General features: G+C 39.2%; 1 protein-coding gene across 3 annotated transcripts in view; it reads right to left on the bottom strand.

The window, feature by feature from the left end:
- LOC138760735 (homeobox protein Meis1) overlaps positions 1-26,945 on the bottom strand; it is a 234,900-nt gene that overhangs the window by 38,859 nt on the left and 169,096 nt on the right. For all 3 annotated transcript variants that reach the window (XM_069931757.1, XM_069931758.1, XM_069931756.1), the window contains exon 10: positions 9,677-9,816. In XM_069931757.1, coding sequence (XP_069787858.1) covers positions 9,677-9,816 — 140 coding nt within the window. The remainder of the gene's footprint in view (positions 1-9,676; positions 9,817-26,945) is intronic.

The raw sequence follows: 26,945 nt of genomic DNA, 5'->3' as shown, positions 1-26,945 counted from the left end.
TTCTGCTCAAATGTCTCAGGATATGTTAATGTCATCTTACTGTATCCACATGTAATAATGCAAGAAATACATTTGGTACTCTACGTGTTAAACAATATAGTGGATGCTTGAAAGTTCAATAAGGAATTCAAAGGCACAATGAAAATGGCACTGAAGAGCTTTTAATTTTTTTTACTAATGAGGAAATACCGCAAGTGTAATGGATAAATGGGAATTAGTGCAATTTATGAATAGGAAAGCATAAATTAGGTGGCTTCATGTTTGTGGCAAACTGAACAAGAGTAATGTGCATTGAAATTGAGTTTTCCTTTGATGTTGACCCTGGTGCAGTTTGAAGCAGCTCATGATGATATGTTCCTTCTAACATGGTTGATTGATGTTACCTCTTGTGGACAGTTGGACCTTTTTTTGAATATTTTATTTACATTTTGCATACATGTATTCATGTCTAACTACAGAATATAATAATTGTAGTCATATAAATAATAATGTCTTTATAAAACCCATCCCAAAAATAAAAGAATAAAAACCCCCTCCAACATCCTCCACCCCAAAATGACAACCACAATAAGGATAGAAGAAAGAAAGAGAGAGAAAAATACAAATAGTAAAGAAAGAAAAAAAGAGCAGACCAGGTTGTCAAGGGATCACCGCCTTTCACTCAATTCTAACCCTTTTCAGTTTCATTTATTTATTTATCTATCTCAAGGAGTTAACGAGGTTTCACAAGGTTTAGGGAAAACTATTTATAAATTTATACCTACAATATGTAAATATAGGCACCAAATTTTCAAAAAAAAAATCATAATTATTTCTTAAGTTATATGTAATCTTCTTAAGAGACATACAGCTATGAATTTCCAAATGCCATCTTTTCAAACTTAAATGAGTATTTGATTTCCATGGCACTGCTACACATTTTATTACAACTGCTAATGCAATTCTTTTTGATATAAATTCAATTTCAATTTTGTTCTTATCCCTGAAATATTACCCAGTAAAAATAACATTGGATCCTGTGGAAATTTAACTCCAGCGACTTGTTCCAAAAAAGTTCCTAATTCTAACCAAAATGGTCTCAATTTTGTATTGATGATGTAGAATGCAAAAAAGTACCTACATCTTCTAATTCCTGTAGAAAACCAAATATTCAACAGTTGATTATTCATTGTAAATGGGATTCAAAAGCATTTTAGATTACAGAGGGTTCCTTATTTCCATTTCAGTATTTATTTTATTCCATATATTAATCAAATGCTTCAACAGTGGAGTTTCCCTGACACTCAGTTCTCATTTTAATATAAAATCTTCTGACGTCCTCTCTCCTATCTTTTCCATCTCTATCTTTATCCATGCTAGTTTCTCTCCCTCTTTAAAAAAAAGAAAAGAAATCTCATTTGTGTTGCCTTATAGTAATTTTTAAAATTTGGAAGTTGTAGACCTCCTAATTCAAATTTCATTGTTAATTTTTCTAAAGAAATCCTCGACATCTTTCCCTTCCAAAGTTTTCTTTCATATTTATTTAATTCCTGACAAAAATTCTGTGGTAAGGATATATATATATATATATATATATATATAGCAGTGTTTGAAAAAGGTATTGTACTCTAGGAAATATATTAATTTTAATACAATTAAGTCTTCCAAGTAATGTTATTTGCAATTCCATCCATATTTTTTTTCAAGACTTCATCAATTTTCTTAAGTAAAGGGGAATAATTCAATTTAAATAAATTATTTAAATTGTTATCTACCCATATCCCTAAATATTTTATTCCATTTATTGTCATTTAAATTGGATATCTCTTTGACATGGAGTATAATTTCACTTTTATCCCAATTTACTTTATAACCAGATATTATCCCATATTCTTTTAATCTTAAATATAATTTATGAAGTGAGCCTTCTGGTTCTGTCAAGCAAATTAATACATCATCTGTTAATAAATTAATTTTACATTCCTCTCGGTTAATTTTAAAACATTTAATATCAGGGTCAGATCGAATCAGTTCTGCAACTGCTTCGACTGCTAAAATAAATAAAGATGGAGATAATAGACACCCTTGCCTACTAGATCTAAATGAAAAGGTGCAGATATCTTCCCATTTGTTATGACTTTAGTTTTTGATCTATTATATAAAGCTTAATCCAATTTGCAAATTTTTCAAACACTTTAAACAAAAAGTCCTATTCTAATCTCTCAAGTGCATTTTCCATTGATGGACCTCTGGTACTGTCTGTATGGAGTGTGCACATTCTTCCAGTGATCATGTTTTCTCTGGATGCTCTTGCTTCCTCCCACATCCCACAAAGAAGGGCTGGTAGGTTCAATAGCCATTGTACATTTCCCCTTGTGTTGGTGGAACCCAGTTGACCGAGAGGGGAGTTGATAAGCAATTGAGAGAATATGTTACAGGGAAATAAGTGAGCCAACAGGATTGATGAAAATGTTGTAAAAGCCAGCAGAGGCTCAATTTATGTCATAGGAGAGCATGCAAAATGTTGATTCCAAAGTGAATTGGATAAATAATTGAAACAGAAATTGTTGCAAAGATATAGAGAAAAACAAAGAGAACAACAAATGGAATATTTTAGAAAGGGATAATTTTGACTAGGGTGTTAGGCTTTCTGTGCAGTACAAGTTCATGATCATATGAACCTTCACTGCATGAATATAATGTTCCCTTTCATTCTACCACTAATGTTTCTGCTGGATTAATGTAAAATTAAATTGAGATATAAAGATAGAAAAATAAGCACTTAAAAGAATAATTCACAATTCTTAAAGACGATTCATTCCCTCGATAAATAAAAGCTTCACTGGAAGAGTGGTAGATCCATAGTTAACATGAAAGTTAAGGATTATTGATTAAATGTAGAAACATACTTTTGTGTCAAAAGGGAGGGTGCTTAAAGATGGAGGTGAGTTCTAAAAATAAAACAATATCCAAGGAATTAATACCATTAAGAGAGCTGGTCTGAGAGATTTATCTGATTGAATGGATTAAGTAGGAAGAATCCTTGCATTCAGTCTTTAGAAGAATGAGATGTGACCTAATTTTCTGATCAGGAATTTCTCTGATCAGAGGTTAGGGAATCTTTGGAAATTTCTTCTCCAGAAGGCTGTAGACGCTCAGTCGTGATGCTCATGCAAAAATATGATAGATTGATTTTTGGATGCTCGGTAATAACTGAACAGTTGGATAAGTTTGAGGAACAAAATCAACTATGATCACATTGAATGGTGAAGCAGGTTAGAGGTGGGGGAATGTGAATGTATGGCTTATTCCTGATTTTCTTTCCCATGATCTTATTGAACAATTCCTAGGTGTGAAAATCCTTGTCTAAAAACTCTGGGATGTCTCCTTGACCATTGGGATTATAGCATGATTGCACATGCTCTACCCAGTAACTCTCCAACTATGTCTCATATCTAGTGCTAATTAGATACTAGAGTGTATAATAGTTTTATAAAACCAGAGGTGTATAATCCAGTGATCATTGGGTGATCAGAGGTGGAGAGGGTGAGGAAATCTAAGTTCCTGGGCATCACTATCTCAGCCGATCTTTCTGGGACACAACATTGTGAAAAAAACTCATCAGTGCCTCTACTTACTCAAGACTTTGTGGAGGTTTGATATGACATCAGAAACCCCGGTACATTTCTACAGATGGATGGTGGAAAGTGTGCTGATCGGCTGCACCATGGTCTGGTATGGGGACACCAATACATCCAAGCGTAAAGCCTTGCAAAAGGTAGTGGACACAGCCCACTATCGAGAACATCTAGAAGGAATACTACCGATGGAGAGCAGCAGCAATCATCAAGAATCCATATCACCCGGCACACACTCTGTTCTCACTGCAACCATCAAGAGAGAGGTATAGATGCCACAAGACCCACACCACCAGGTTTAGGAACAGCTACTACCACACCACCATCAGACTCCTCAACAATAAACTCAATCAAGAACTTATTTTAGGACTCATATTTTTGCATTAGTTTATTTTTTTCTTCAATATTCCACAGGTTGTTTCCGTTTCTTTATTTGTTTACATGTGCACGTGGTGTACAGTTTTTTTTTGTCCTACCAATGAGTGGTAACTCTGTCTCGCCTACAGGAAAAGAATCTCAGGGTTATACGTGATGCCATGTATGTACTCTGACAATAAATTTGAATCAGGAGCTGTGTCCTGGTCAGTCCTATACATTTCTGTGCCATTCTCCTCCTGTCACTCAATGCCTCAGAGATAGGCTACTATCAGGACACATCTTTGTTTTAGGAACCACCTATAGCCATCACATGACTTCTGTGAAGGTGGTAGCAATTCCAGAGGAGTCATTTATCTCATAAAATCACTTGCAAAGGTTATGAATTTAAATATGACAGGAACAAAAGTAACAGACACTACAATCAGTTGATAAAAGTGGCCAGAGAACTTCCCACCAATTATTTTCTGAACCAAACCCCTACTCCTGCTGCCCAAAGGGAAATGATATCCCATCCTCAACAATTCAGGACTGAAAGTACTTTTTAATTACAGTTATACCTGCATTGTGGTAAGAAAGTTAAGAAATATCCTCATAAATCAGAACAGGCTGAATTATCAATCTTGAAATGAGCCCAACATCATTACTTGGCTTTTCACGAAGCAAGCACATTTTTCACTTCGAATGCACGAGGCCAGGTTTATCAGCCATATCTTTTACACATTCCAAAATATGTGCCCTCTTGAAAAGAGTTTCTAAAAACAATGTCATGAAGTCCCTGTTTTTAACACTCTCACATGCAAGAGAAGCCAGGGTCAAGGGCAGCTACCCTCTGCATAGTGAGTTCAAAATTTCAGGGGAGCTATTTTTGAGGAGCTGCTAAGTCCTTCTCCACAAGAAAGAGAGGAAGTAGCAGATCAAATCACCCTGGACAATAACCTTGCACATTGTAGCATCTGGTTTCATTAGGTGGGGGGAGATGGCACAGGCCCATGAGGAGTTTAGCAGACTATCACTTTTTCACTATCCTAGTGAGTGGTGGCTTTCACAAGGAAACCAAGAACACCAGAGAAAAAAATTTGCAGTCTCACACTTCAAGCAACTTCTCTGAAAACTGTTTTGCTTCCTTATATTTCCCTATATAGGAGTAGGTTTTCAGAAGGAATAGGTCATTCAGCCCTTGTTTGAATCACTGCAGCACATGAAACTGTGCAGATATCTCTAAAAGTTGTGAAATCATCTTGTTCTGCTCCTCTGTGCCCACCACTTATGATAAAAGCAAGGAGTAATTACATCATATAGGGGATCCAAATTGGTTTACTGCTGAGCTGGCATGGCCTCATCTGAAATCGCAGTGGGAGCTGCAGTAATGCTACCTGGGATTTGTGCTTCTGACTGCTGTTCATCCACTTCCACCAACAGGCCAACCATGGGTTTGTGCTAAAATCTGAAGTTCTCCATAGCCTAGTGACTCTTGACCCTGCATGTGAGTCTGAACACTGATGAGATAACTAAAGGGCAGGCAACAACTTCTGGACAACACATCAGCAATGTGCCATCAGAAATATTATTTTCACTGGAGCACAGGGGATACTGGCAATGGGTGGGATTTGCACGTTACCACCAGCCTGCATGTATATTGAAGCATCTGTCTATGGTTACTGCAATGCAACTCTCAAGAAAATTCTACAGATGAAATGTCACCAAGTCACACAATGGGTTTATAAGGCCAAGAGTTTAGGTTTTAAGGAGAAGGGAGAGAGTTGGAGATTTCAGAGCTTCAATATCCAGGTATGGTCACTAACGATTGAGAAATAGATCCAGGGGTGGTCCAAACTAGAGTAGATCAACAACATTGGAAGTTAATGGTGCTGGAGGAGTTTAGAGATATGGATGGGAAGGGCAAAAAGGGCATTTGAATTGCAATAATAAGGTGATAGTATTTCTGACAAAGCATAACCCAAATAACAGTGAGTTCCCAGTACTCAGGGAGAGACTGCAGGAAGATAGAAAGGAGACAGATGTAGGGGAAGAGTGGGGATGGACGATAGATATTACAGTGTAAGAGCAACTGGAAGCTTCTTGTGTTGTTCAGGCCAAGGAAAGGGAAGCTGGGAGGGCAGGAGATGGGGGCTTGAAGATATTCATGGTATCTGCTTGAAACCTGGCTGATACTTGGGATGATGGAATCATCCTACATGAAGACATTGAGTAGAAGGGAATTTCATTGCCTGAAAGGTGAAGAAATGAGGTGTAATACACAAACATGCTGGAGAAACTCAGCAAGTCACCCAGCATCCATATGGAGTAGAGGGTAACCAATGTTCCTACCCCTGATGATGGGCCCAGGCCTGAATTTCTGTGTAAACGGCTACACTCTTTCAGTGTCTGGTTGATGGTAACCCCAGAATCTAACTGATGCTTCAATATAGTGGTTTGCATGTGACTCCACCACTTCTTCTGACAACATGTTTCAGGAATCAACCACTCTCCATGCCAAACAAACTTGCCCCCTCCTCAAACTCCTTCCTGTCACCTTAAAAATATGCTTTCTTGTTTTTGATACCCCTGGAGTAAGGAAAAAAAAAATTCTATCCACCCTGTCAATGCTTCTTATAATTTAATGTACATCTCTTAGGTCACATCCCCCACCTCCTAACTCCAAGGTGTACAAATCTGGCCTGCACAATCTCTTCCAAACAGCAAAATACTCCAGACCAGGTGAATTATGAATCTCCTCTGCACTTTCATTTTCTCAAAGATGCGACAACCAGAACTACACTGTATACTATGCCAAATGTAGTACATCTCAAAATAAAGCCCCAGATTTAGTTTATTATGTCCTAACCTATGAAGGCAAACATCACCATATACTTTCTTCACCATGCTATCCACCTGTGTTTCCACTTTCACGGAATCATGGACTTGAGCAAGATCCCTCTGTTCTGAGTTTATCTACTATTTAATGTGCATCTTCTACCTCTTGTTGACTTCCCAAAATACATCACCTCATGTTTGTTTTGTGCTAATTTCAATCTGTTCCATGTCCTAATGTTCCTTTAAACCTTCGCTATTCACAATAATATTAATGTTTGTGTCATTTGCAGATTTATTATCATACCTGTACATTCATATTCAAGTTGTTTAAATATATCACCATCTACAATGCTCCCAGTGCTGATCCCCGTGTTATCCTATTGGACACAGACTTCCAATCAGAAAAGCATTCTTCTCCCACGACCCTCTGCCTCCTTTCACCACAACAATTTTGGGTCCAACTCTTTAGCTCCCCTTAGATTTCATACTGAACCAGCAAGTAGGAAAGACATTGTCAAATGAAACAATGTCTGGTGCCATGCCTTCATTAGCTACTTCCTCAAAAACAACAATAACATTTTTCAGGTTAGATTTACCCCAAATAAAATCATGTTGACCACCCTTGATCAGTTCTGCTTTTCCAAATGTACATAAATTCTATCCTTTAGGAGTTTCTCCAATAAGTTCTCTACAACTGATGTAAGACTCACAGGACTGTAGTGAGAATTTTGATGCATCTGTACATTGTACTTAAGCATATGATAATACAGTCAGATTGAACAATGGATCTAGCTTATCCCTGTTGCCCTTCTTCAATAAAGATGTTCTCCAGTCTTCTGGTTCTACACCTATGGCTAATGAAGATGCAATAATCTTCATCAGAATGCTTGCTATCAAGTCCATGGCTTCCCCAGAGCATCCTGGGATAGATCTCAGCCAGACCTGGGAACTTAACAACCATAATGCAAACCTTTACATATCATGCCTCCTCTTTCTCAACAATGACCCGCTCCAAATTGTCCATGTACCCCTCCCTGGATTCATTACCTTCCATGTCCTTATCCTTGGTGAAGACTGATGAGAAGTATTCATTGCTGAACCTTAGTCACATCTGTCTTGCTCCACACATACATTTACCCCTTAGGTCCCTGAGGAGATCCTCTCTGAAATTTCTGTCCCTACTTCTATATTTCACACCCATTACCTGCTTGAATTAACTTGTTTTCACACCTCTACTAAAATAGCAGAGAAATATAATTTCAGTGAAGTCTTGTGAGAATTTCAGAAAAAAAAGGTCGCCTTTAGTTATTTCAGGCACATTGTGTGCTACCTCAGAAAGTAACTTAAAACTTTGCTGTGTTTCCAAAGCCACTTTGTCAATTTACTACAGTTACTGAGGAACAAGAGTGAACCATATAAGGCCCCTTATGTCTGTTCTGACACTCATTGAGATATATAGTACATATACATATACGTCTCCAGAATGGAGGACCATCGCCTTCCCAAGATCGTGTTATATGGCGAGCTCTCCACTGGCCACCGTGACAGAGGTGGACCAAAGAAGAGGTACAAGGACTGCCTAAAGAAATCTCTTGGTGCCTGCCACATTGACCACTGCCAGTGGGCTGATATCGCCTCAAACCGTGCATCTTGGCGCCTCACAGTTTGGCAGGCAGCAACCTCCTTTGAAGAAGACCGCAGAGCCCACCTCACTGACAAAAGACAAAGGAGGAAAAACCCAACACCCAACCCCAACCAACCAATTTTCCCCTGCAACCATGTCTGCCTGTCCTGCATCGGACTTGTCAGCCACAAACGAGCCTGCAGCTGATGTGGACATTTACCCCTCCATAAATCTTCGTCTGCGAAGCCAAGCCAAAGAAAGAAAAGAAATACCTTGAATTATCTCTGACTAACTTTTGATATTTTTTTTCCCAGGATCCTTTTATAACTTTAGTTAAAAAGCACAAATATAAAAGTGACATTTGACCAAGCATCCAATGTTGTTTACAGAGTACTATTCCAAAATTTTAAACACAAACCGAAGTAATACCGAAAGTCTCAAACCCACGTGAACATACGTTCTTTCATCGTTGAGTCCATTCCCTTTAACCATTCAGTCAACATGGCAAAATGTTAGTAATACATTTTGCCTTGGATGAACTTTGAAATGACCATGGCATTAAGAAATGTGCAGTCATCTTTTTTTCTTTTGTTTATCCTTAAAAGTGATCATCAAAATAATTTCAACTCTTCAGCATCGTAAAGTAACACAGAAATTCTAGCTCAAGAGAGAAATAACCCAAGCATTTTTCAGCAAGTCAGAGTTTATTTAAAAAAAATGAAAAGGGGAAAAAATGGCAAAAGTGTTTAGTAATGAAAGAATTCCTTATTTCAACCAGCACACCTGAACTCCAAGCCTGACCAGTTAGTTCAAGCTAGCTTTAGAAAACAAGCACCTATTAGTTACTTAGAACCATCAAGCGCAACCTCAGAAAATTACTTCCAACTTCGAGGGTTTCCAAAGCATTATAATCTTTTCACCCTTTTTGACAGATAATAAAAGTTTATAGCAAATCCACACCAAGCCATGCACCAGGAAATTGTCATAGTAGCAGAAAGTAAAGCTGGGAAGAAAATCTCTAAAATTCAATCCATATATGGCCATTTCATTTGGTTTATTTCAAGTCCCCTTAAAAATGGAACCTCAGAACAAAAGGGTATCACTCAATTGAAAAAAAAGTATATATTTAAAAAGTTGAAACATATGATATAAGGTAAACTGATTAGTTTTGTTATGACAGTAAAGTCCTCGATTAATTTAGTGGTAAGTCACTCCCAGCATTATTCATTATCAAGTTATTTACCAGATAATGGCTCTCCCAGTGAATGGCTTGAGGATGATTTTCGCCTGCGCGACTTGAATACAGTTACTACTGGGGACTTGCCTGCTCGATTAGATTGGTCAATCATGGGCTGGACTATCCTTCTCCTGGCATTTATGAACCTGTGTGAAGAAGAAAAAGAGACAGTTAGTTTGAAGGAGTTGAAAAGAACCAACTAAAATACTGATATCCTTCAGCAGTAACAAATGGTGTGATTCTGTGACTACCACGTGACTCTTCCTAGCCCACTGTTAGCTTGAAGACCCCTGTGACCTTTGCCGGCCTGTTGTGAGTGTGAGCTCAGGGCTTTGGATTTTGATTTACGTCCTTCTGGTTTTTTGCCTCAGCTGGACATTTCCATTTCATCTTTTAGGGAGGGTAATAATTAGACTTTCTAGGAAACAATGTCCGACACTACTCTCTCCTCTCTTTCATGGCAAAATAATTGGCAACGATAAAGAAATGTCGCTCACATGAGCATCTGTTGCCTCACCTAATTAGGGAAGAATCTCCCCTTTGTCCTATTCCTTCTACCCTACTAACTCCATTTAAACACCCGTGTTAAGAAAATGAACTGTGATGGTGGTATACGATCAAAAGTAAAAGGGAATGTCTGCAGTTTTTATCACCACTCACTATTTGTGCTGAGAGAGAACAGCACAACACATTCCATTTAAAGCTTCTGTCTTTTCCTCCCTTACTCTTTATGCAAAGTTTAGGGTCAAACAGAGGTCACTGGTATACAACGATTGACCTTCTAACTCCCATTTTTGGCAACAGTTTGCAGCAAGTTTACAAAAAGAAATTCACATAAAATCCTGGACAAAGTGTACATGGCAAAAGAGCAGAATAAAGTGGTTCTAAAAATGCTTACAAATAGGTATATTTAGAGGAAGATTTAAAACATCGACTGATTCAGTAATCTGTGGAAAGCCTGCAATTCAATTTTATGTCATGCTTGCATGGGAGTACCAGGGGGCAAAAGTCAGTCAAATTAACTAAAACCCATGTGGAGACTCCAAAATGATTTAGCTCAATCGGAAATTCAGTTCTCAAGTCACCAACTTGCTTTGCTATACTTAATTTCTCTCTTGTATTTTCTTTCAGTCAAATGGGAGAGGAGCTAACACAGAATTCCACACTGTCAGGAAATCACCAGTTCAAAATACAGAGTGCTTAACTTTGTTAATAAACACTTGGCGTTGGCAGAAACATTGTGGGATGCACAGGGAACAATTGGCCCAGGAATTTATCTTTTGCACTGGTTGATATGTTTATGGTTTACACTTGTTCACTCTGTTGCAATTGTTTCAAATGTATGCTCTTATATTTCAGATAAATACATGGACCTGTGCATTAAAAATTTGAGGAAACTAAACCTGCTTATGTTATTTCCATATTTTTTATAACTGTTTTATTTAAATGCTTTACTTAGAAATAAACCTTCATAAACCTTCCATTTATCATGCCTATCTTGGATCGAGAAAAAAAACAATTAACATGGTTAATTGCTGGACCATTAGGCAAAAAGATTTGTGCCATTTTAGACCTGCTTGCATGACTCTGTACCACAGTTACTGATGAAGCATAGGTTAAGAATCAATGCATTTGTTCAGGGTGATGGTACAGATGGCATATTGAACTGCAGAAAAGTCAGGAGAAGCCCATTCTGCCCATTGTGTCCATGCCAGCTCTATGCAAGAGCAATCCAGCAGGACCTACTCCCTATCCTCTCTCCATGGCCTTGCATATTCTTCCTTTTAAGATAGTCATCCAGAAACTTTTTCAAAATGGTAAGTAAATCTATCTTTACTACTACTCCTGGAAAACCATTCGAAAACCAAATGTTTTCCTCATTCCACTTCTTCTGCTTTTATTGGTCATTCCATTAACCTCAGTTCTTGGACCCTTTATTTCTCTCTAACTCCTCTGTCAATGCCATTTACAATGTTAATTACCTTAATTAGATCTCCTTACAATGGTCCATGGAGCACAACCCTAACCTATCCACAAGTTGCTCATCTCTGGTATCACTTTGGAAACTTAATTCATTGATAGACTATATTCTAACATTAAGTTTTTCTTTGCTATGTTTATGCCCAGGATCTTGTATGTGTTTAACCATTTTTGAAAGATGGCCTGTGGCCTTTTTAAATTAAATTTTGACATACAGGGCATGTATGTAACAGGGCACTTTGGCCCACAAGCCCACGCCGTCCAATTTACCCCCAATTAGCCTATACACCTGGTACATTTCAAATGGTGGGAGGAAACCGGAACTCACGCGGACACAGGAAGAATGAAGAAACTCCTTACAGACAGACAGTGTGGAATTCGAACCCTGGTCCCAATCGCTGGCACTGTAAAGGCATTGCGCTAACCACTATGCCAACTGTACCACCCCTACCTTCAAAGAACTTGCACAGATACCAATATTACACTGGTACTCCTTAACAAATTGTGTCCTCTAGTTTGTATCACCTCCTCTCATTCTGTAATCAGTCTGTAATTATTCACTTTGTTCAGGGTGAACTTTTACCTGCCATCCATTTGCATTTCCACCAAACTATCTCTATCACTTCATTTCATTGTCATCTCCAAGTTCTGCGCCATCAGCAAATTTGGAATTTTTGCCTTATCTACCTGGATATTTGCCACCATTCTGAGAGATAACCTTTCATTACTAAACAGATTCCTTGAGACATGAAAATTTGATTTAGGAGTTTTTATTCTGATGCGATTGGATTATCAGGGTATCTGTCATCAACATTCACCATTATTCATTAGAACAGAGAGCACACATCTGTCCATATGGATACATTGTCTCAAAGTACCCACAATGAATTTCACTCTGCTTTTTCCAATTGATGAAATTTTGTTTAATGACACATTTTCTAAAAATGCATCTTTACATAAGTGGCTGTACTTTCTGTTACAATCCCTTGTTGGTTAATTTCTATCCAAACTTTAATTGTATAGGTTTCAATCTTAATGACCATCTTATCTAATGACTTTGCAAGATTATATATACTGCATCACCTGGCTTTCCCTTATTGATTCTCTCTGCTATATCATAAAAAAAAAACACTTTCATGTTAAATTAGACATGATCTACATAGGACTAGAACAGTGCAACACAGGAGCAGACCCTTCAGCCCATGATGTCTGCACTAAACACATTAAACTAAATTTCTGCTGCTTGCACATGATACACAGAACACTATTCTATTCCAGGCATTAATCATCCAAAAGCCTATTAAATGTTACTGTCATTTCTGCTTCCTGGCAGCCCATTCCAGGCACTTATCACTCTCCATGTAATAAACACCCCCTCACCTTAAACACATGCCCTCCAGTATTTGATATTTTGCATTAGGAAGAAGATACTGACTCTCTACCCTATTCACACTCCTCATAAATTTATAATCTTCTACAAGGTCTTCTACAAGGTCTCCTCCCAGACTTCTACTGAGGGGAAGGATGAGACCATGCACTTTGATCAGAAAAATGAAAAGGCAGATTATTATTTATACAGAGAGAGCCTGCAAGTGAGTGAAGCACAGAGAAATCTAGGTGTTCAAGTGGATAAATCACAAAAAAACAAGCAGGTATGTTCAACAAGTAGTTAAGGCAGCAAACAACATTTTGGCCTCATTGAAAGGGTGTGGGGGGTGGTGGAATTATAATAAATTTATATTTTTATTTCCAAATCATGGTCAGCTCATGAATGAAAAGCTTGATACTGTATCAATCCTATCCTGCAATTACAAAATTTAAAAAGCCTCTTATCAGATTATTACTCAGTTTTCACGTTTACAGAGAAGAGCCCATTACCTGCCCAGCCTGAACGCTTGCCATCACCAAATCAATTTTCTTCTCTAATCAAACTAAACATCTAACTGATTGCTAATTCTACTTTTGATTTTTTTAAATTTACTTTCCTAAGTTAAATTGACTGATCTGTAGTTATGATTTATCCCCATACCCTTTTCAGATCATTTTCCAATCGGGATGTGTGAAAGATTATGGCTGGATCATTATGATTTTCCATCATCAACCCAGGATACATCCATTCCACCTGGACGTACTTTCATGTTACCTAAGTAAAAACTTTCCAAAGGAAAAGTGCTTGGAAAACATTGATTTTCCTTCCACAATAAAGAGCCATCAAGGAGAAGAGGTCCGATGGCACAATAGTAAGGAGCACAGATTCCTTGTGCTAGATCTTTCAGTTAGGTAATATTCGTTCTCCTGTGTTCTTTAAAACACACTGATCGTGCTTGCTGCAGCTCGATCAACCCTCATTGTTTCTGCCTTGTTGGCGTGGCACTACCATTCTCCCTTATTTGGCAGTGAGGTACAGCTGCTCTGAAGATAACAACAGCCTTATTAAGGAGAAACATTCCTGTCTCTCCAGAGGCAAATAGCACAGGTAGGCAGACTTGGCTGCCCTTCTATTGATCTGCTTCCATCAACGTGCAGCTTTTAGTTATTCAATGAGTTCAAGAGCCTCACCACGTGCAGTTCTTTGTTCAATCAAATGACTAACAGCCTTCTAATAAAGATTTTATTTTCAGGATATGTTTAACTCATGAAGGCAGCCAGAAAAGCCTGCCCAAGTGATGTAAATTTCAATAGCTTGGATTGAATCATAAACCATTTTGAAATGAGGAAGACTTGAAACACAGAACCACATATCTTTTTGCACACTGTCTGGGCATGGCAACAGCTAAATTGCATTGGTAGCCAGATTAGAATGAAACAGCAGAACACTTGAACCAAAACATACTGCATGAGATTGGTTTTTTTTCTTATTGTTAGTACTCCTACAAAAGATTGACTGAAAAGCCCCTGTTATTAAAGTTGCAGATAGGGTATGTAATAAGGTCACTAAATAACTAAAATGTCTTTTTTAAAACACAAGGAATAGTAAGAAAATAAATTCCACTAACTGGAGTAGCAGGCTGGAGATGGCATAGGTTATCTCTATTGTGTCTTCCACAATACAATCTTGCAACCAGTATTGCCAAAGAACATTCTTTCATCTGTGCAGTCCCACAAACCTTCCTTTAGCAAATTTATAAAGCCCTCAATCACCCTCCCCCTCCCCACCCCCATACCACTACCACCCCCTTCTAACCCCCCACTCTCCCATGGCACACCAAATCTTCTAAATTCCTCTCCTAGCAGGAAGCCAGTGGAACTAAAGGTTTCCTGTGAATTTCTGAAACTAAAGCACAACTGTCACTATTTTCTATTGCATTCTATCGACCCTTTTAACCTGGAAAATGCAATTAGATTGTAGCTGAAAAAGACAATGCTTCTTAAAAGGGGGATGCCACATACTGGTGTCAGAAAGATGTGCCTGGATTTTGCATCTGGCACAGATGTAAGGGTTGGCAAGAAGCAATATGTGCTTTTTCCTGGGGTAATTATTTCTTTGCAGTGTTCTCTAATTTACTGCTGTGAATGTTACAGTCATCATGGCACTAAAAACGAAACAAAAATGCTTGTGTTCCAAGCTAATTTGAACAATTCACTTGTACTCATTGCACTAACGTTTTTAATACAAACAAGTTATATTCAGAACGTAGTTTGCAGGAGCCCACTGGGATAATTTCTACCTCCACAAAGTTTCTCTAGACAACAGTAGGATGCAAGGATACTTTACTCTACCCAAAGTAATAAAATGTCAGAATGTAGTGCTCCACCCAGCAGGGTCATTCTTGGGTCAGCTTCTCATCTCGAATATGTGTTTAAATAAACTAGTCCAGCTGTCCTGTTTCTGTGCCTTCCATTTTGTCCTCTCCGCAACCATAGCCCAACATGCTTTGCGGGCGATCCCCTCTCCAAACATCCTGTCTGTACCAGAGAATAGCCACATTATGTCCACCAGTAAGGCATTGCAAGAGACACACTTAAACATATGTGAAATGAAGCAATGAAGGATTCATCCAGATACAGGCAATAAATCCCCAGGAAATGAACGAGTTTTACACACTCCATGTCAACGACTGCCCATAAGTGGGAAAATGCACAAAACTCACTTGATATGGTAACAACAGCTCCTCAGTTCTGTAATGAATGGCATCAAAATGCACAAGTTTGATATGAAAGAAAAATTACTGTAAGTGGGGAGAGAGAGAGAGAGAGAGAGAAAGAGAGAAGAAAAAGAAACTAGTTCTGACGTGCATATGTATGTTTGTCTTTGGAATTTCATAATATTGTGGAAATTCATTTGTATGTTGGGTTGTCTATAGTCAGGTGGTCATAATCCAGAGGTGACCTTTGTCAGCACACTAAAAGGTGTGCTTTATTATCATCTTTGACAAAAATGAGAAGGATGAAAAATGAAACATATTTTTAGTGGTTCTATTAAAGCAGCTCTTATAGAAATGACAGCAGCACAATTTGAAACTGTGACTTGCTTCTAAACAGAGCTCTCAATATTACGGATATATTTATTTAGATCCACAAATGCCAAAAATAAGATGACTAATATATCTGCTCTCAATATCCCTGATATAATGGGGCTAGGGATGGAATGATTCTGCTTCTGTTTGAATAATTCTGTGGGATCTTTAACATTCATTGAGGCAAATATCTCATTTCAGTTGAAACCATTTCTCAATAGAGTGAAGTGAAATGATATGGCATTGCCAGTGCATTGGTCTTCAGTAAATGTGGTCACTTCCATTGATTGATTGTATGACATTTTGCAAAACCTAAACAAACCCACAGAGATCCAATAGACAGAGCACTAGAACAACAAGGGCCACACAAATCCCAGTGTCAGCAACAGGATCTGTTGCTTCACAGTATGATTTCTTAATCGAGGCAACATTTCTAGTAACCTAGAAAAGCAAAGTATTTCCTTTTGTGTCCTGTGATACTTCACAAAGATTACCTTTCCTGGCAAATAGTTTACATAAGGATTGCTGCTTTCAGCAAGCATTGTACTTCTTTAGTTACAATGAAAGATTGCCGATTGGAGAATTAGCGTTCTTGTTCCTTCAGATAGAACTCCAGTGCAGTAATCCAATAATGTGTCTAAATTTTGCTATTCTTCCCATTTTTTTTTCCAAATAAAATCCCAACTGGTTTGACAACCAGAACAGACAGTTCATTAAACAGCAGAATTTGCCATATATGTTGTCTTAACTGGGAAATTTTATCACCAACAAAAACAATATTTACTTCAGTCCTCCTGGTGGGAAAATGATTACACATTTTTGATTTTTTAAAATTTATTTAGGCATACTGCACAGTAACAGCCCAGAATCTGTGTCACCCAATTACTCCCAATTGACCTTTTCAACGGTGGGAGGAAACCAGAGCATCCGGGGAAATCACACGCAGACATGGGATTAGAACCCCCGTCCCAATCACTGGCGCTGTAACAGTGTTTCGCTAACTGCTATCCCAAAAATGGGTAGATTCTGGTTTGGTGGCTTTAAAAATACTCCAGCCAGACCCAATTGGCCCACACACCGGTTTAGCAGAGGGGAAACAAGGACCAGTCTGTGGGACTGGATAGGAATTAGATCATATTAATTAGTCTGCCAGCCTCTGATTAATCCATGTGACATCTAGTGGGTAGCTGGCTTAGGATCCCAAAATGTGAAATCTAGCAACTGAAGGGAGCTCTCCTGGTCCTGCAAGAGTCTTTTAATGTAGTATCCATGCTTCATCATCCTCACTGGCCTCACCGCACAAGTTAAACATGAATGTCTGCAGACGTTGGAGTCGAGTGCAATACACTAAGGTGCTGGAGAAACTCAGCAAGTCATGCAAAATCCATAGGAGGTAAGGGGAAAATCAATGTTTCAGCCCTGGGCCAGGTATAGGAATGAATATATGGTCACAGAGCTTAAGGGCAGCAGGGATAACAGAAGGAGAGTAGTGAGAGAGGCTCTCACAGAACTGCCTTTGTAGACCGGAGGAGAACTTGTTCAGGGTAGGCAACCCTCGTAGAGACTTTGCAGTGGAGCAACTGAATAGAGTTAAACAAGAACATCTGCAGATGCTGGGGTCAAATGTGCTGGAGAAATTCAGCAGGTTACACAGCATGCAGAGGAAGTAAAGGGAAACCAATGGTTTGAGAGTGGTATAAGATCTCATCGCATGCTTCCTGAACTCAGGGATTAGAATCACCTTCCCATTCTCTCATCAGCAGAGGTACATGCTCTTGCATCCTGAATAGGAGTGCTCCCACCTGAGTGGATAATGGATATCACTTGATAACTTGGAATGCATCCAGTACCAAGGATGCAAGCTCTAGAGTTGAAACTCTGGTGCATACCATAAAATCATTTTTCTAGGCAGCCTGACACAAGGCCTGGCCCCTTCACTTGGCTATTCAGCAAACCCTGTTGGCATTCAGCAAAATGAATCAGACAATTGGATTTCGATGGACTGCTGTGTTCAGGTGGATAGAGCAGATATAGCCATATCTTACAAGCATCAAGATGAATAATGACCCCTTTATTAGGTCAAAAAACAACATTGTCAGGATCACAAAGTAATATGCCGATTTTTTTTGTAATATATTATTTTTGATTTTCAAAGACCCATACAAATCCAAACAAACAACCCAATCTCTTTCACCAATAGTATATAAAATAAAGAGACTATTTTTTTCTCTTACCCCCTCTCCCCTCCCTCCCCTACCCTAATACAACAAAGAAAAGATTATATAAATTAAACAAATACCAAGAACCAAATATCGGTAAAGTGAGAACCCTTAAGGGAACTGAGGAAGAACCGAAAGAAACCTAAAATAAAAAAACAAAATGCAAGTCATGACCCACTTCATTGATCTCAACCATTTCACTACTGGCATGAATTGCTGCATTTCCTTTATTCCGAATGGGGCATAATTATACCTGTGTACCAATGTGTTGCAGATAGGGTTGCCATACCCTAATGAATGTGCCATATTTCCTCCTAAAATTGTATGTGATTTTCTCCAGGGGAATACAACTCTGCATTTCCGCATTCCATTGTGTAATATTTAGTTGGGAGTTGGACTTCCATGTGACCCTTATCCACTTCTTGGCTAGCGACAAGGCGACCTTCACAAACTGAATTTGGTATCCGGACGGTCGTTTTACTAATTTGTGTTTTAATTTCAACTGTAACTACAACAATACATTGAAACCCCAATTTAGCATGATCCCACTTTTTTCACGATTCAATTTTTTGGACCCAAACCATCGCGTGATAACAGGGTTCCACTGTATATTCAGTTGCTGATCTTTTTCAAGTCATGCTCTGTCTCCCTTAATGTTGGCAGTTTCCATAAAACGTTATGAACCAGTTTGTTTGAAAAAAGGCCCAGTCTAAAATGGACACAAACAAATTTAATTCTAATACATGAGGTATATCTGTAGTAATAATTGAGTAGTGCAATATTCCACGTTTATAGCCTGTTATATTATCTGATATTGGATTAAAATGCAACTTGGATTTTAATAAATATTCCCCTATGAGATTGTAATGACAATGACTTAAGATAAAAAGTAATCAGCCAATATAACATGCTGATATTCATTAATGATGGCTGCTAATAAAGTGAAGGAGTCAAAAGTGCACGTAATACAATAAATGTCTTCTCACTTTTTCTGTGGAACTCCAACTAAACTTGTGACTGGGTTAATACATTGTAATTAAGAAGCTCCTTGCATATAATTTTACAATGTGCACTATTCAATGCTTCTTTAAAGTTTGTAATTGGATCAGTATCCAAATCCTACGCTAAAAGGGACTAAACTTCATAAAACCTAAGAAAAAAAATTGGCCTTTAAGATGTCCCAGAGTACTTTACATTCAACTAAATACTAGTTTGAAGGGTAGTCACCTGTAATATTGGAAATGCACCAGCCAACTTATTTCCAGCAAAAAATAAATAATAACCAAATACTTTATTTTTTGTTAGTGGCTCAGATAGATGCAAACCAGGATACTGGGCATGACATCTGTATTGTTTGTCAAGACAATATGTCAGAATGGAAGCTTTTATAGGAGCAAAATTAATTGGGAGTTATCTATCAGTGCAGCCTCCCCAAGTATTCCACTGAAGTGCCATACTAAGATTTTGTGTTGAAATCTTTGTGGAACTTGAACCCCAGCTTTCTGACTCAGCAAGAGTGTGACTTTCAGAGCTCTGGATGACAGTAATGGTGAGATTAATGAAGTAAGACAAATAATGTCAGATGCAAATCATTAAGACCCTACTGTATTTAATGTGGAAGGAGTCCTCTGCATTACCCTTGTAAAAATTTTTCTTGATCTCCTTCAAACTAGTATTTAGTTGAATGTAAAGTACTCTGGGGAAAGTTGTGGAGGGCATATAGCTTGCTGCCCATCTTACATCAAAACATCTCAAAGGTATTCCACTCATTTGACATGTGCTGAGATTGTGAAAACCATTGCAGAATTGCGAGACGTTCTTCCCTCTTTTTCATGCTTCTGGATTTGACCCAAAAAGAACAAAGTAATGTGATTATTATCTAATTTTGGAGTGGGGAGTCCAGCTACTGATTTCAAGCTTCTTATATCAAGTATAACTCAGAGCTCAAGGTGTGAACCTCCATCTTCACTGCACATAACTGTGGAAATATGGTGGATTTTTAGCAGACATGCCATCAAAAAGCACAATAAAACTTTTTGCTCCCGACGATTCATTTTTAAGATGCGCAATTATTTCTCACGTCCCTATATTTCATCATTTTATTGATTTTCCACCACATCACAAATACCATTTCTCATATGTGGACGCAGCCTATCCAGCCTGTCCACTTGCAGGTTATTGATTCAGAGCCAAAGAGGGAATTTACATCAGTTACCTTTTCGCAAAAAAGGTAGTGATTCTAAGTTACCGTCAGTCAAAGCCTCCATGAAGAAGAAGGTGGTCAACCAACCTGATTATCTGGAACTCGGCCCAGCTTGCTGAAGTTAGCTTGCCATTCTGCAAGGCAGGACTCAACCTGCCAGGTTACTTTTGCTTCCTTTTCTTTAGACAATGTGTACAGTTGCCCCACTAAGCCTCCACCTAGCAACAGACAGAGGGACTGGTAAAATACTCCCAATGTGAATTAAGAGTGTAATGTGAATTCATGGTCTTTCGGGTGGGAGTCCAATAATACAGGCAGTTCTGATAAGTCCTCCAAACAGATGGCATTCTGCCTTCAATTCTTGGGATGCATAAATGAGTGAAGTGCTGTTTTTGCCCCAGAGTGAAACAGCTGCTGATGAACCTGAATTGTGGTTTCTTTATCCCAAAGCTCCAAGATTTTTAAAGTTTGCTTGAAACTGAAGCCAAGTTACATGAAGTCATGCTTGGCTCGGCTTCTTGCTTTGCTTCTTTTCCACTACAAACTCCAAAGACACAGGGAGCTGCAGTACTCCATTTGTGAGCCAGAGAGCAGGATGTGCGCTGCATCCTATCCACTTTCCCAATACACTGCAGAAGGACCAAAAGCCCTGCAAAACTAAAATAATAAAGAACAATGGAGAAATGCAAACACTGCAGATGCTGGAATCTTGTATTAAATATTTGCCGGAGGAACTCAACAGGTCAGACAGCATCTGTGAGTAGAAATGATTTGTCCACCTATCATGTCGGAACCCTTTATCAAGACCAATATAAAATAGGTGAGATTACAAATATGAAGGGGGAAAGATGCTGAAGGAGAGGGGCACAAATGTGATTGAGTATTGAAAAAAAGGTGTGAGAGATGTAGAGACAGTGGATAGACAGGTAGCGGGAGAAACCATTTAGAAAAGGGGTGGAGAAAGAAAATTTGGTGAAATAAAGAAAAAAATAAGCACAGAAGGGTCTGCAGGGCTCATCCCCAGCTTTGTTTCCCTTCGATATTAGTGTTGACAAAGGGTTTGCATCCAAAACGTTAACTACCCATGGATGCTGTGTGACCTGCTGAGTCCATCCAGCAATTCTTCGATTGAGAAAAGAAAAAAAATTAGTTGTTTTTTTGTTGTTTAATGTCATTTGAACAAAATTATATTTAGCAAAAGAGATAATGGCTTTGATCTTAATTTTTTAAATCTTTATTTGCAAAGACCGTATTGTTCTCGCCTCTCAATTATTGTTGAATCCTCCTCTAATCCCACAGCTCTCCAGGATATCTGCGTACTTCCAACTCTGATCTCTTGGGCATTTCCCTATTTTAATTGGTCCACCATTCATGGAGACTGTTGCATCGGCTTGCAAGTCCCAATGCCTTTCTGTCTTTTTGCTTCTCTCTTTCACTTTATAAAGCTCCTTAAAAGCTGTTGCTTTAAAATCTAGCTTCACCTGCCTGTAAAATTTCCCAAAGCCTTGGCATCAAATTTTGTTCATTGATGTGCTTTGCGGGTGCATGAACAAAATGGTGATGGGAAGGAGAAGGGGAGGGCCACAGGCCATAAGTGGATATGAGCAGGAGGGCATGAGAAAAAAAAACAGAGGTGATAGGGGAACAGGATGTGTACATGGATATGAGGGTTATAGGTGGAGAGTGGGAGGGGGGAACTAGTGGAGTTCCGGCGCGGACTCAAAGGGCCGATATGGCCTGTCTCCGCACTGTAAACTGTTATATAGTTATATGGTTAAAAGCCAATAAAAATTAAAGCAGTTGTTGCTGCAAAAAAATTATATTCACGAGGACGGAGAGGAGAAATATTACCTACATATTAAAATGCTTTGGTTGAAGGACCCTTGATTTAGACGGCTGCACTTGGAATTTGAAGGAAATTATGATGGCACAATAAACAAAATAATTATTTGCATTTGTGTATGTCCAAAAATTGAAAGACATCATGTTATTAAATAAATTAAATGGCTCACAGAGAGCCAGTGAACGATTCATCTGAAGGCTTGCTTGCTGTCTTTAGTGATGCTGAACAGATTTAACATAAATAAAGGCCTTCCTTTTAAGCACTTCACCATTTCAGACCCAGGTCCAGTGGTCCTTGTGTGAGAGCACTAGAAGACCAAGACACAAAGTACAGGGATCAGAAACTGATCAGGGCCCTTCAGGGCACAGCAGGTTCACAATATCACAAGATATAGGAGCAGAAGTATTGGTCCATCGAGTCTGCTCTGCCATTCTGATCAGGAGCTAATCCATCCTCCCTCTCAGCCCCACTCTCAGGCTTTCTCCCCACAACCCTTGAAGCCCTGTGGGATCAAGGCCAAGAGATCTGAGATGAATTCCCAACAGCTGACTTCATAAGCTAGGACCAGAGGTGGCATGCCACTTTATAACCACAGTACAGCAACCCTAGCAAATACTGTGAAGTATCACTTAATCGTACCGGGGACATTCCTGCATCACTGTGTTGGAGTTACAGGGGATTTGGAACTCACAACTAGTACTTTCACATTTAAGTGGAATGCACAAAAGTGCTGAAAAAAACTCAGCAGGCTATGCAGCTTCTATAGGAAGTAAAGAGTAGCCAATGTTTCAGGCCTGAGCACTTCATTATCCTTTACTTCCTAAAGAAGTTGTGTGGCCTGTTGAGTTTCTCCAGCACTTTAAGTATTGCATTACCATCACAGCATCTATAGATCACTCCCACATTTAACCTGTTGAAATTGAATTGCTTAATGCAACAAAAACTTGTGCCATCCACCCTCTCGGCTAGGTGCCTCCAAATTGGTCAATATCGACACCTGTGGGCTGATTGGACCATCCAAGGGATTGGAAAATTGCCTGGGGATTGAAAGGGGGTCGATAAAAGCTAGGGGGGGGGGGGGGGAGGGGGGAGGTTTGATTGAAATTTTTGGGTTAAAAGAATTGTAGAGCCAGAGATCTATGCTGAAGGTTCCTGCCTCCTGCCCGTCCATGGCTCCTGCCCAAGAGACCGAGGCATCTTTTTCGATGCTGACAGCACTGTACCTGGTGTTGAGAATGAAGTCGCTGCTGCTCAAAACTTGGGCCCAGCTTCATTTAGCATCTTCCTGGCCAGAAGCAAAGGTTTTTTTTAAAACTGTAATTGTAATCACTTGCTTGTTTAATTTACAGATTTGTTACTTGGCAATTGGGATGTTGTAACAAAGTTTGGGTTGTTGCTGGGAGGCCCGGACATCATGCATATGGTATGCAGTTTCCCCTCACTAATGCATATTGTAGAGCTCGTCGAAAGAACCAAAGACTTGTTGATCCAAACCAAGGCTTTTATTAGCAAAAGACCGGAGCTCTTCACAGGTGGCCGACCAGTCCGGAATGATCCGACCTGGCTAGGGACACAACCCTTTAAGGCCCAGACAGTAGGCGTGGCTAAGCTCTCAGCCAATCGCTGTAAGCACAGTCTAGATACAGTAACTATATACACTATGTACATTGGTGATAGATCTGTACTATCACACATATGGAAACTTTTTATTTATTTTTATACATGATTGGGGAGTCTACGAGGGATCAAAAAAATCCATGAAGGGGTCAATGGTCTAAAAAGTTGGGGGGCCCCTGCTCTAGGTAGTAGCATCCACAAGACATCAAAATGCCTCAAGATATTTACAGGAGTGATTATTAAGCAAGATGTTGGGCCTCATGAGGGAATGCACTGGAGACATATCTTGATTATATGGTGGATTTGAAGAGTTCGATAGCATCTTAGCCATATCATCAGGTTAAAATTAAAATTGTGACTCAATGGCATCACTGAAGTGGATCCGACATCTATAAAGGTTGTCATGGGATCTGGCTGCACGTCTGCTCAGACAGCAAAGGGAAATTGCAATCCATGGTAAGGCAATAGCCCACATTTCCTGCCCACTTTTGGACCTTTGACCAATATTCTCTCTGTAGCTAAAACCTCCAGGACCCAACTCAGCCATCCCTCCTTTAGCAATGTACAATAATTTTCTATTCACCTCCTTGTAAGTTGATTCAATCTAACAAAGTTTCAAGCATCCCAGTGTAAGGTATGGTAGTTAATGAAAATAAATGAACTAATATGAACTTATTCCGCTTTAAACTAACCTACATTAAATCTAGATTTTAAGTAGCAGCATATTGGTGCAAGTGGGAACAGAATGAACTTTCTCTCAGCTAACATTACATAGGAATTTGCTACCATGCCCCTCAATCCTCCTGCCTTGCCATTCAATATTATTATGCCTAATTTTCTGTCCTCAACTCTTCTTCTGCACCAGTTCCCCATAATCCTCAATTCCTCGATCTTTAAAATATTTCTCTACTTCAACCTTAAATATATCTAATGATCTAGTCTCCACCCGCATCTAGGGTAGAAAACTCCAGAGGTTCACGTCCCGCTGAGAGGAAGAGCTTTTTATGTACATAATGACTGGCATCTCATTTCGTAGCTGTTCCTTTGCAGGAAAAATTCTGTCCGGAAGGATAAATATGACCTTTTGTATAATTCTCCAATGTCAGTGCACTTGATGAATGACAAGAAAGATTTGTCAGAGATGTAAAATGCTGTTTACATTTGTAATGACAAGATTTAATGCTGTGGTGAGTTTAGTTCACTTCCACTTGCAATTTAAGAAACCTCCAATGAGACAAAAAGCGAGATGTTATTTTTGCACGCCTAACAGTGGAGAGATACACCTCGGACTTCTGCACTAATTCTGGATCTGCTTCTTGCATTCTGTTGTGGACACAATTTGGGCATGAATAACCTTACATGGATTGACACTGGTGATAGTAAATTTCCTACTCACTGCTTCAGGTACTGTGTGCAACTCTGGACAAAAAGTACCATTCCTCTGGACTGCTGAGTTGAAGCAAATTAATACCACAGTGTCACAAGATCACTTGATCTCTATTGCCTATCAACTTCCTGCTGATCTGAAATTTTCAATCCAACTGTTTGAGTCATCTGACTCCAATTGCCAGGTGCAGCCTTCAGATAAAATCCCTGTTGAAGTCTGCTATAATAGCCCCCTCCAAGATCGCAAGAGCACTAAGTGTGGGCGCATGTGATCGATAATGAGAAAAATATAATATCAAGAGCTCCTTCAGGTGTTGAAATATTGTGCATAACAAGCTGGCCAGTATACTTTTCTCCCACACCTTGTTGTTTTTACAGGTTAAGGTGTGTCATCCCGTCAGAAGTCATAGTTGTAGTGTTTCTGCTTACTGGCATAACTGGTTCGTTCCTGGTTGTCGATGTAGCTAAAAACTCCTCTAAGTAAGCCACTTTAAGACGGTTGATGCCAACAGACACCCTCTTACTTTGTATATCGAGAATTAAATTCTTGAGAGACCTGCTTATTACCTTATATGGTCCAATATATGATATCTGGAGGGGTTGATGTACTGCATCACATCTGACCAATACATATGATCATGAACTGAACTCAGCTGATACATGGATACAACACTTTGTGCATACGTCCTGGCAGGAGTGATATTTGTCATCTACTGCTGTAGTTGATGAACATAATTGGTTGTGTCTAGTATCAATGTTGGTCGATCAAGTATAACCATCTGTCTAGGTACACTAGTTCAGCCGGTGTGCAGCCTAAGTCTTCTTTTACAGTTGTACAGATGCCTAGTAGTACCCTTGGCAAGTACTCATACCACTAGTTTGGGTTCTGCTGGGCTTTCAACGTTGCCTTAAGTTGACAATGAAAGTGTTCGATGATGCCATTAGCAACAGGGTGATAGACTGTTGTGCAGGTGCGTGTACTGCCAAGTAGATTGGTCAGTTCGTGAAAGAGTTGGGATTCCAACTGTCGTCCCTTGTCTGTCATGATCGTAGATGATGTGCCATAACATGTTACCCAGTGACGGACCAAAACTCTGGCTACTGTCTCGGCCGTCATATCATGAATAGGTATAGAATCAGACCACCTGCTAAAATTGTCTATACAGGTGAGAAGATAACTGTACCCATTCGACAGAAGGAGAGGACCTACTACATATCTCAACTAGATATGTTGAGGTCTGGTGTCTGAGGTAGTGTATGTGTCAAGGGGAGCTCTGGTATGATGGTGAACTTTAGCTTTAGCTTTCTGACAGGTGATGCACCTCCTAGCCCACTACTTAAGATCCTTATTCATGTTAGGCAACACAAAGCGAGATGTTATCAGGTTTTGCGTAGACCTTATATCAGGAGATGTGACATATCGTGGAGATAATTGAAAACAGACTACCAATATTTCTTGGGAACATAGGGTCATTCATATCCAGTAGATGCATCACACCAGATATGTCCATGACTTGCTGGCAAGGGTAAACGCTTGAATGAGAGTGAGGTTGATTGTTGAACTACAGGC

This window comes from Narcine bancroftii, chromosome 4 (genome assembly GCF_036971445.1).
Source record: "Narcine bancroftii isolate sNarBan1 chromosome 4, sNarBan1.hap1, whole genome shotgun sequence".
Lineage (NCBI taxonomy): Eukaryota > Metazoa > Chordata > Chondrichthyes > Torpediniformes > Narcinidae > Narcine > Narcine bancroftii.
This window is presented reverse-complemented; position numbering and strand designations above follow the sequence as displayed.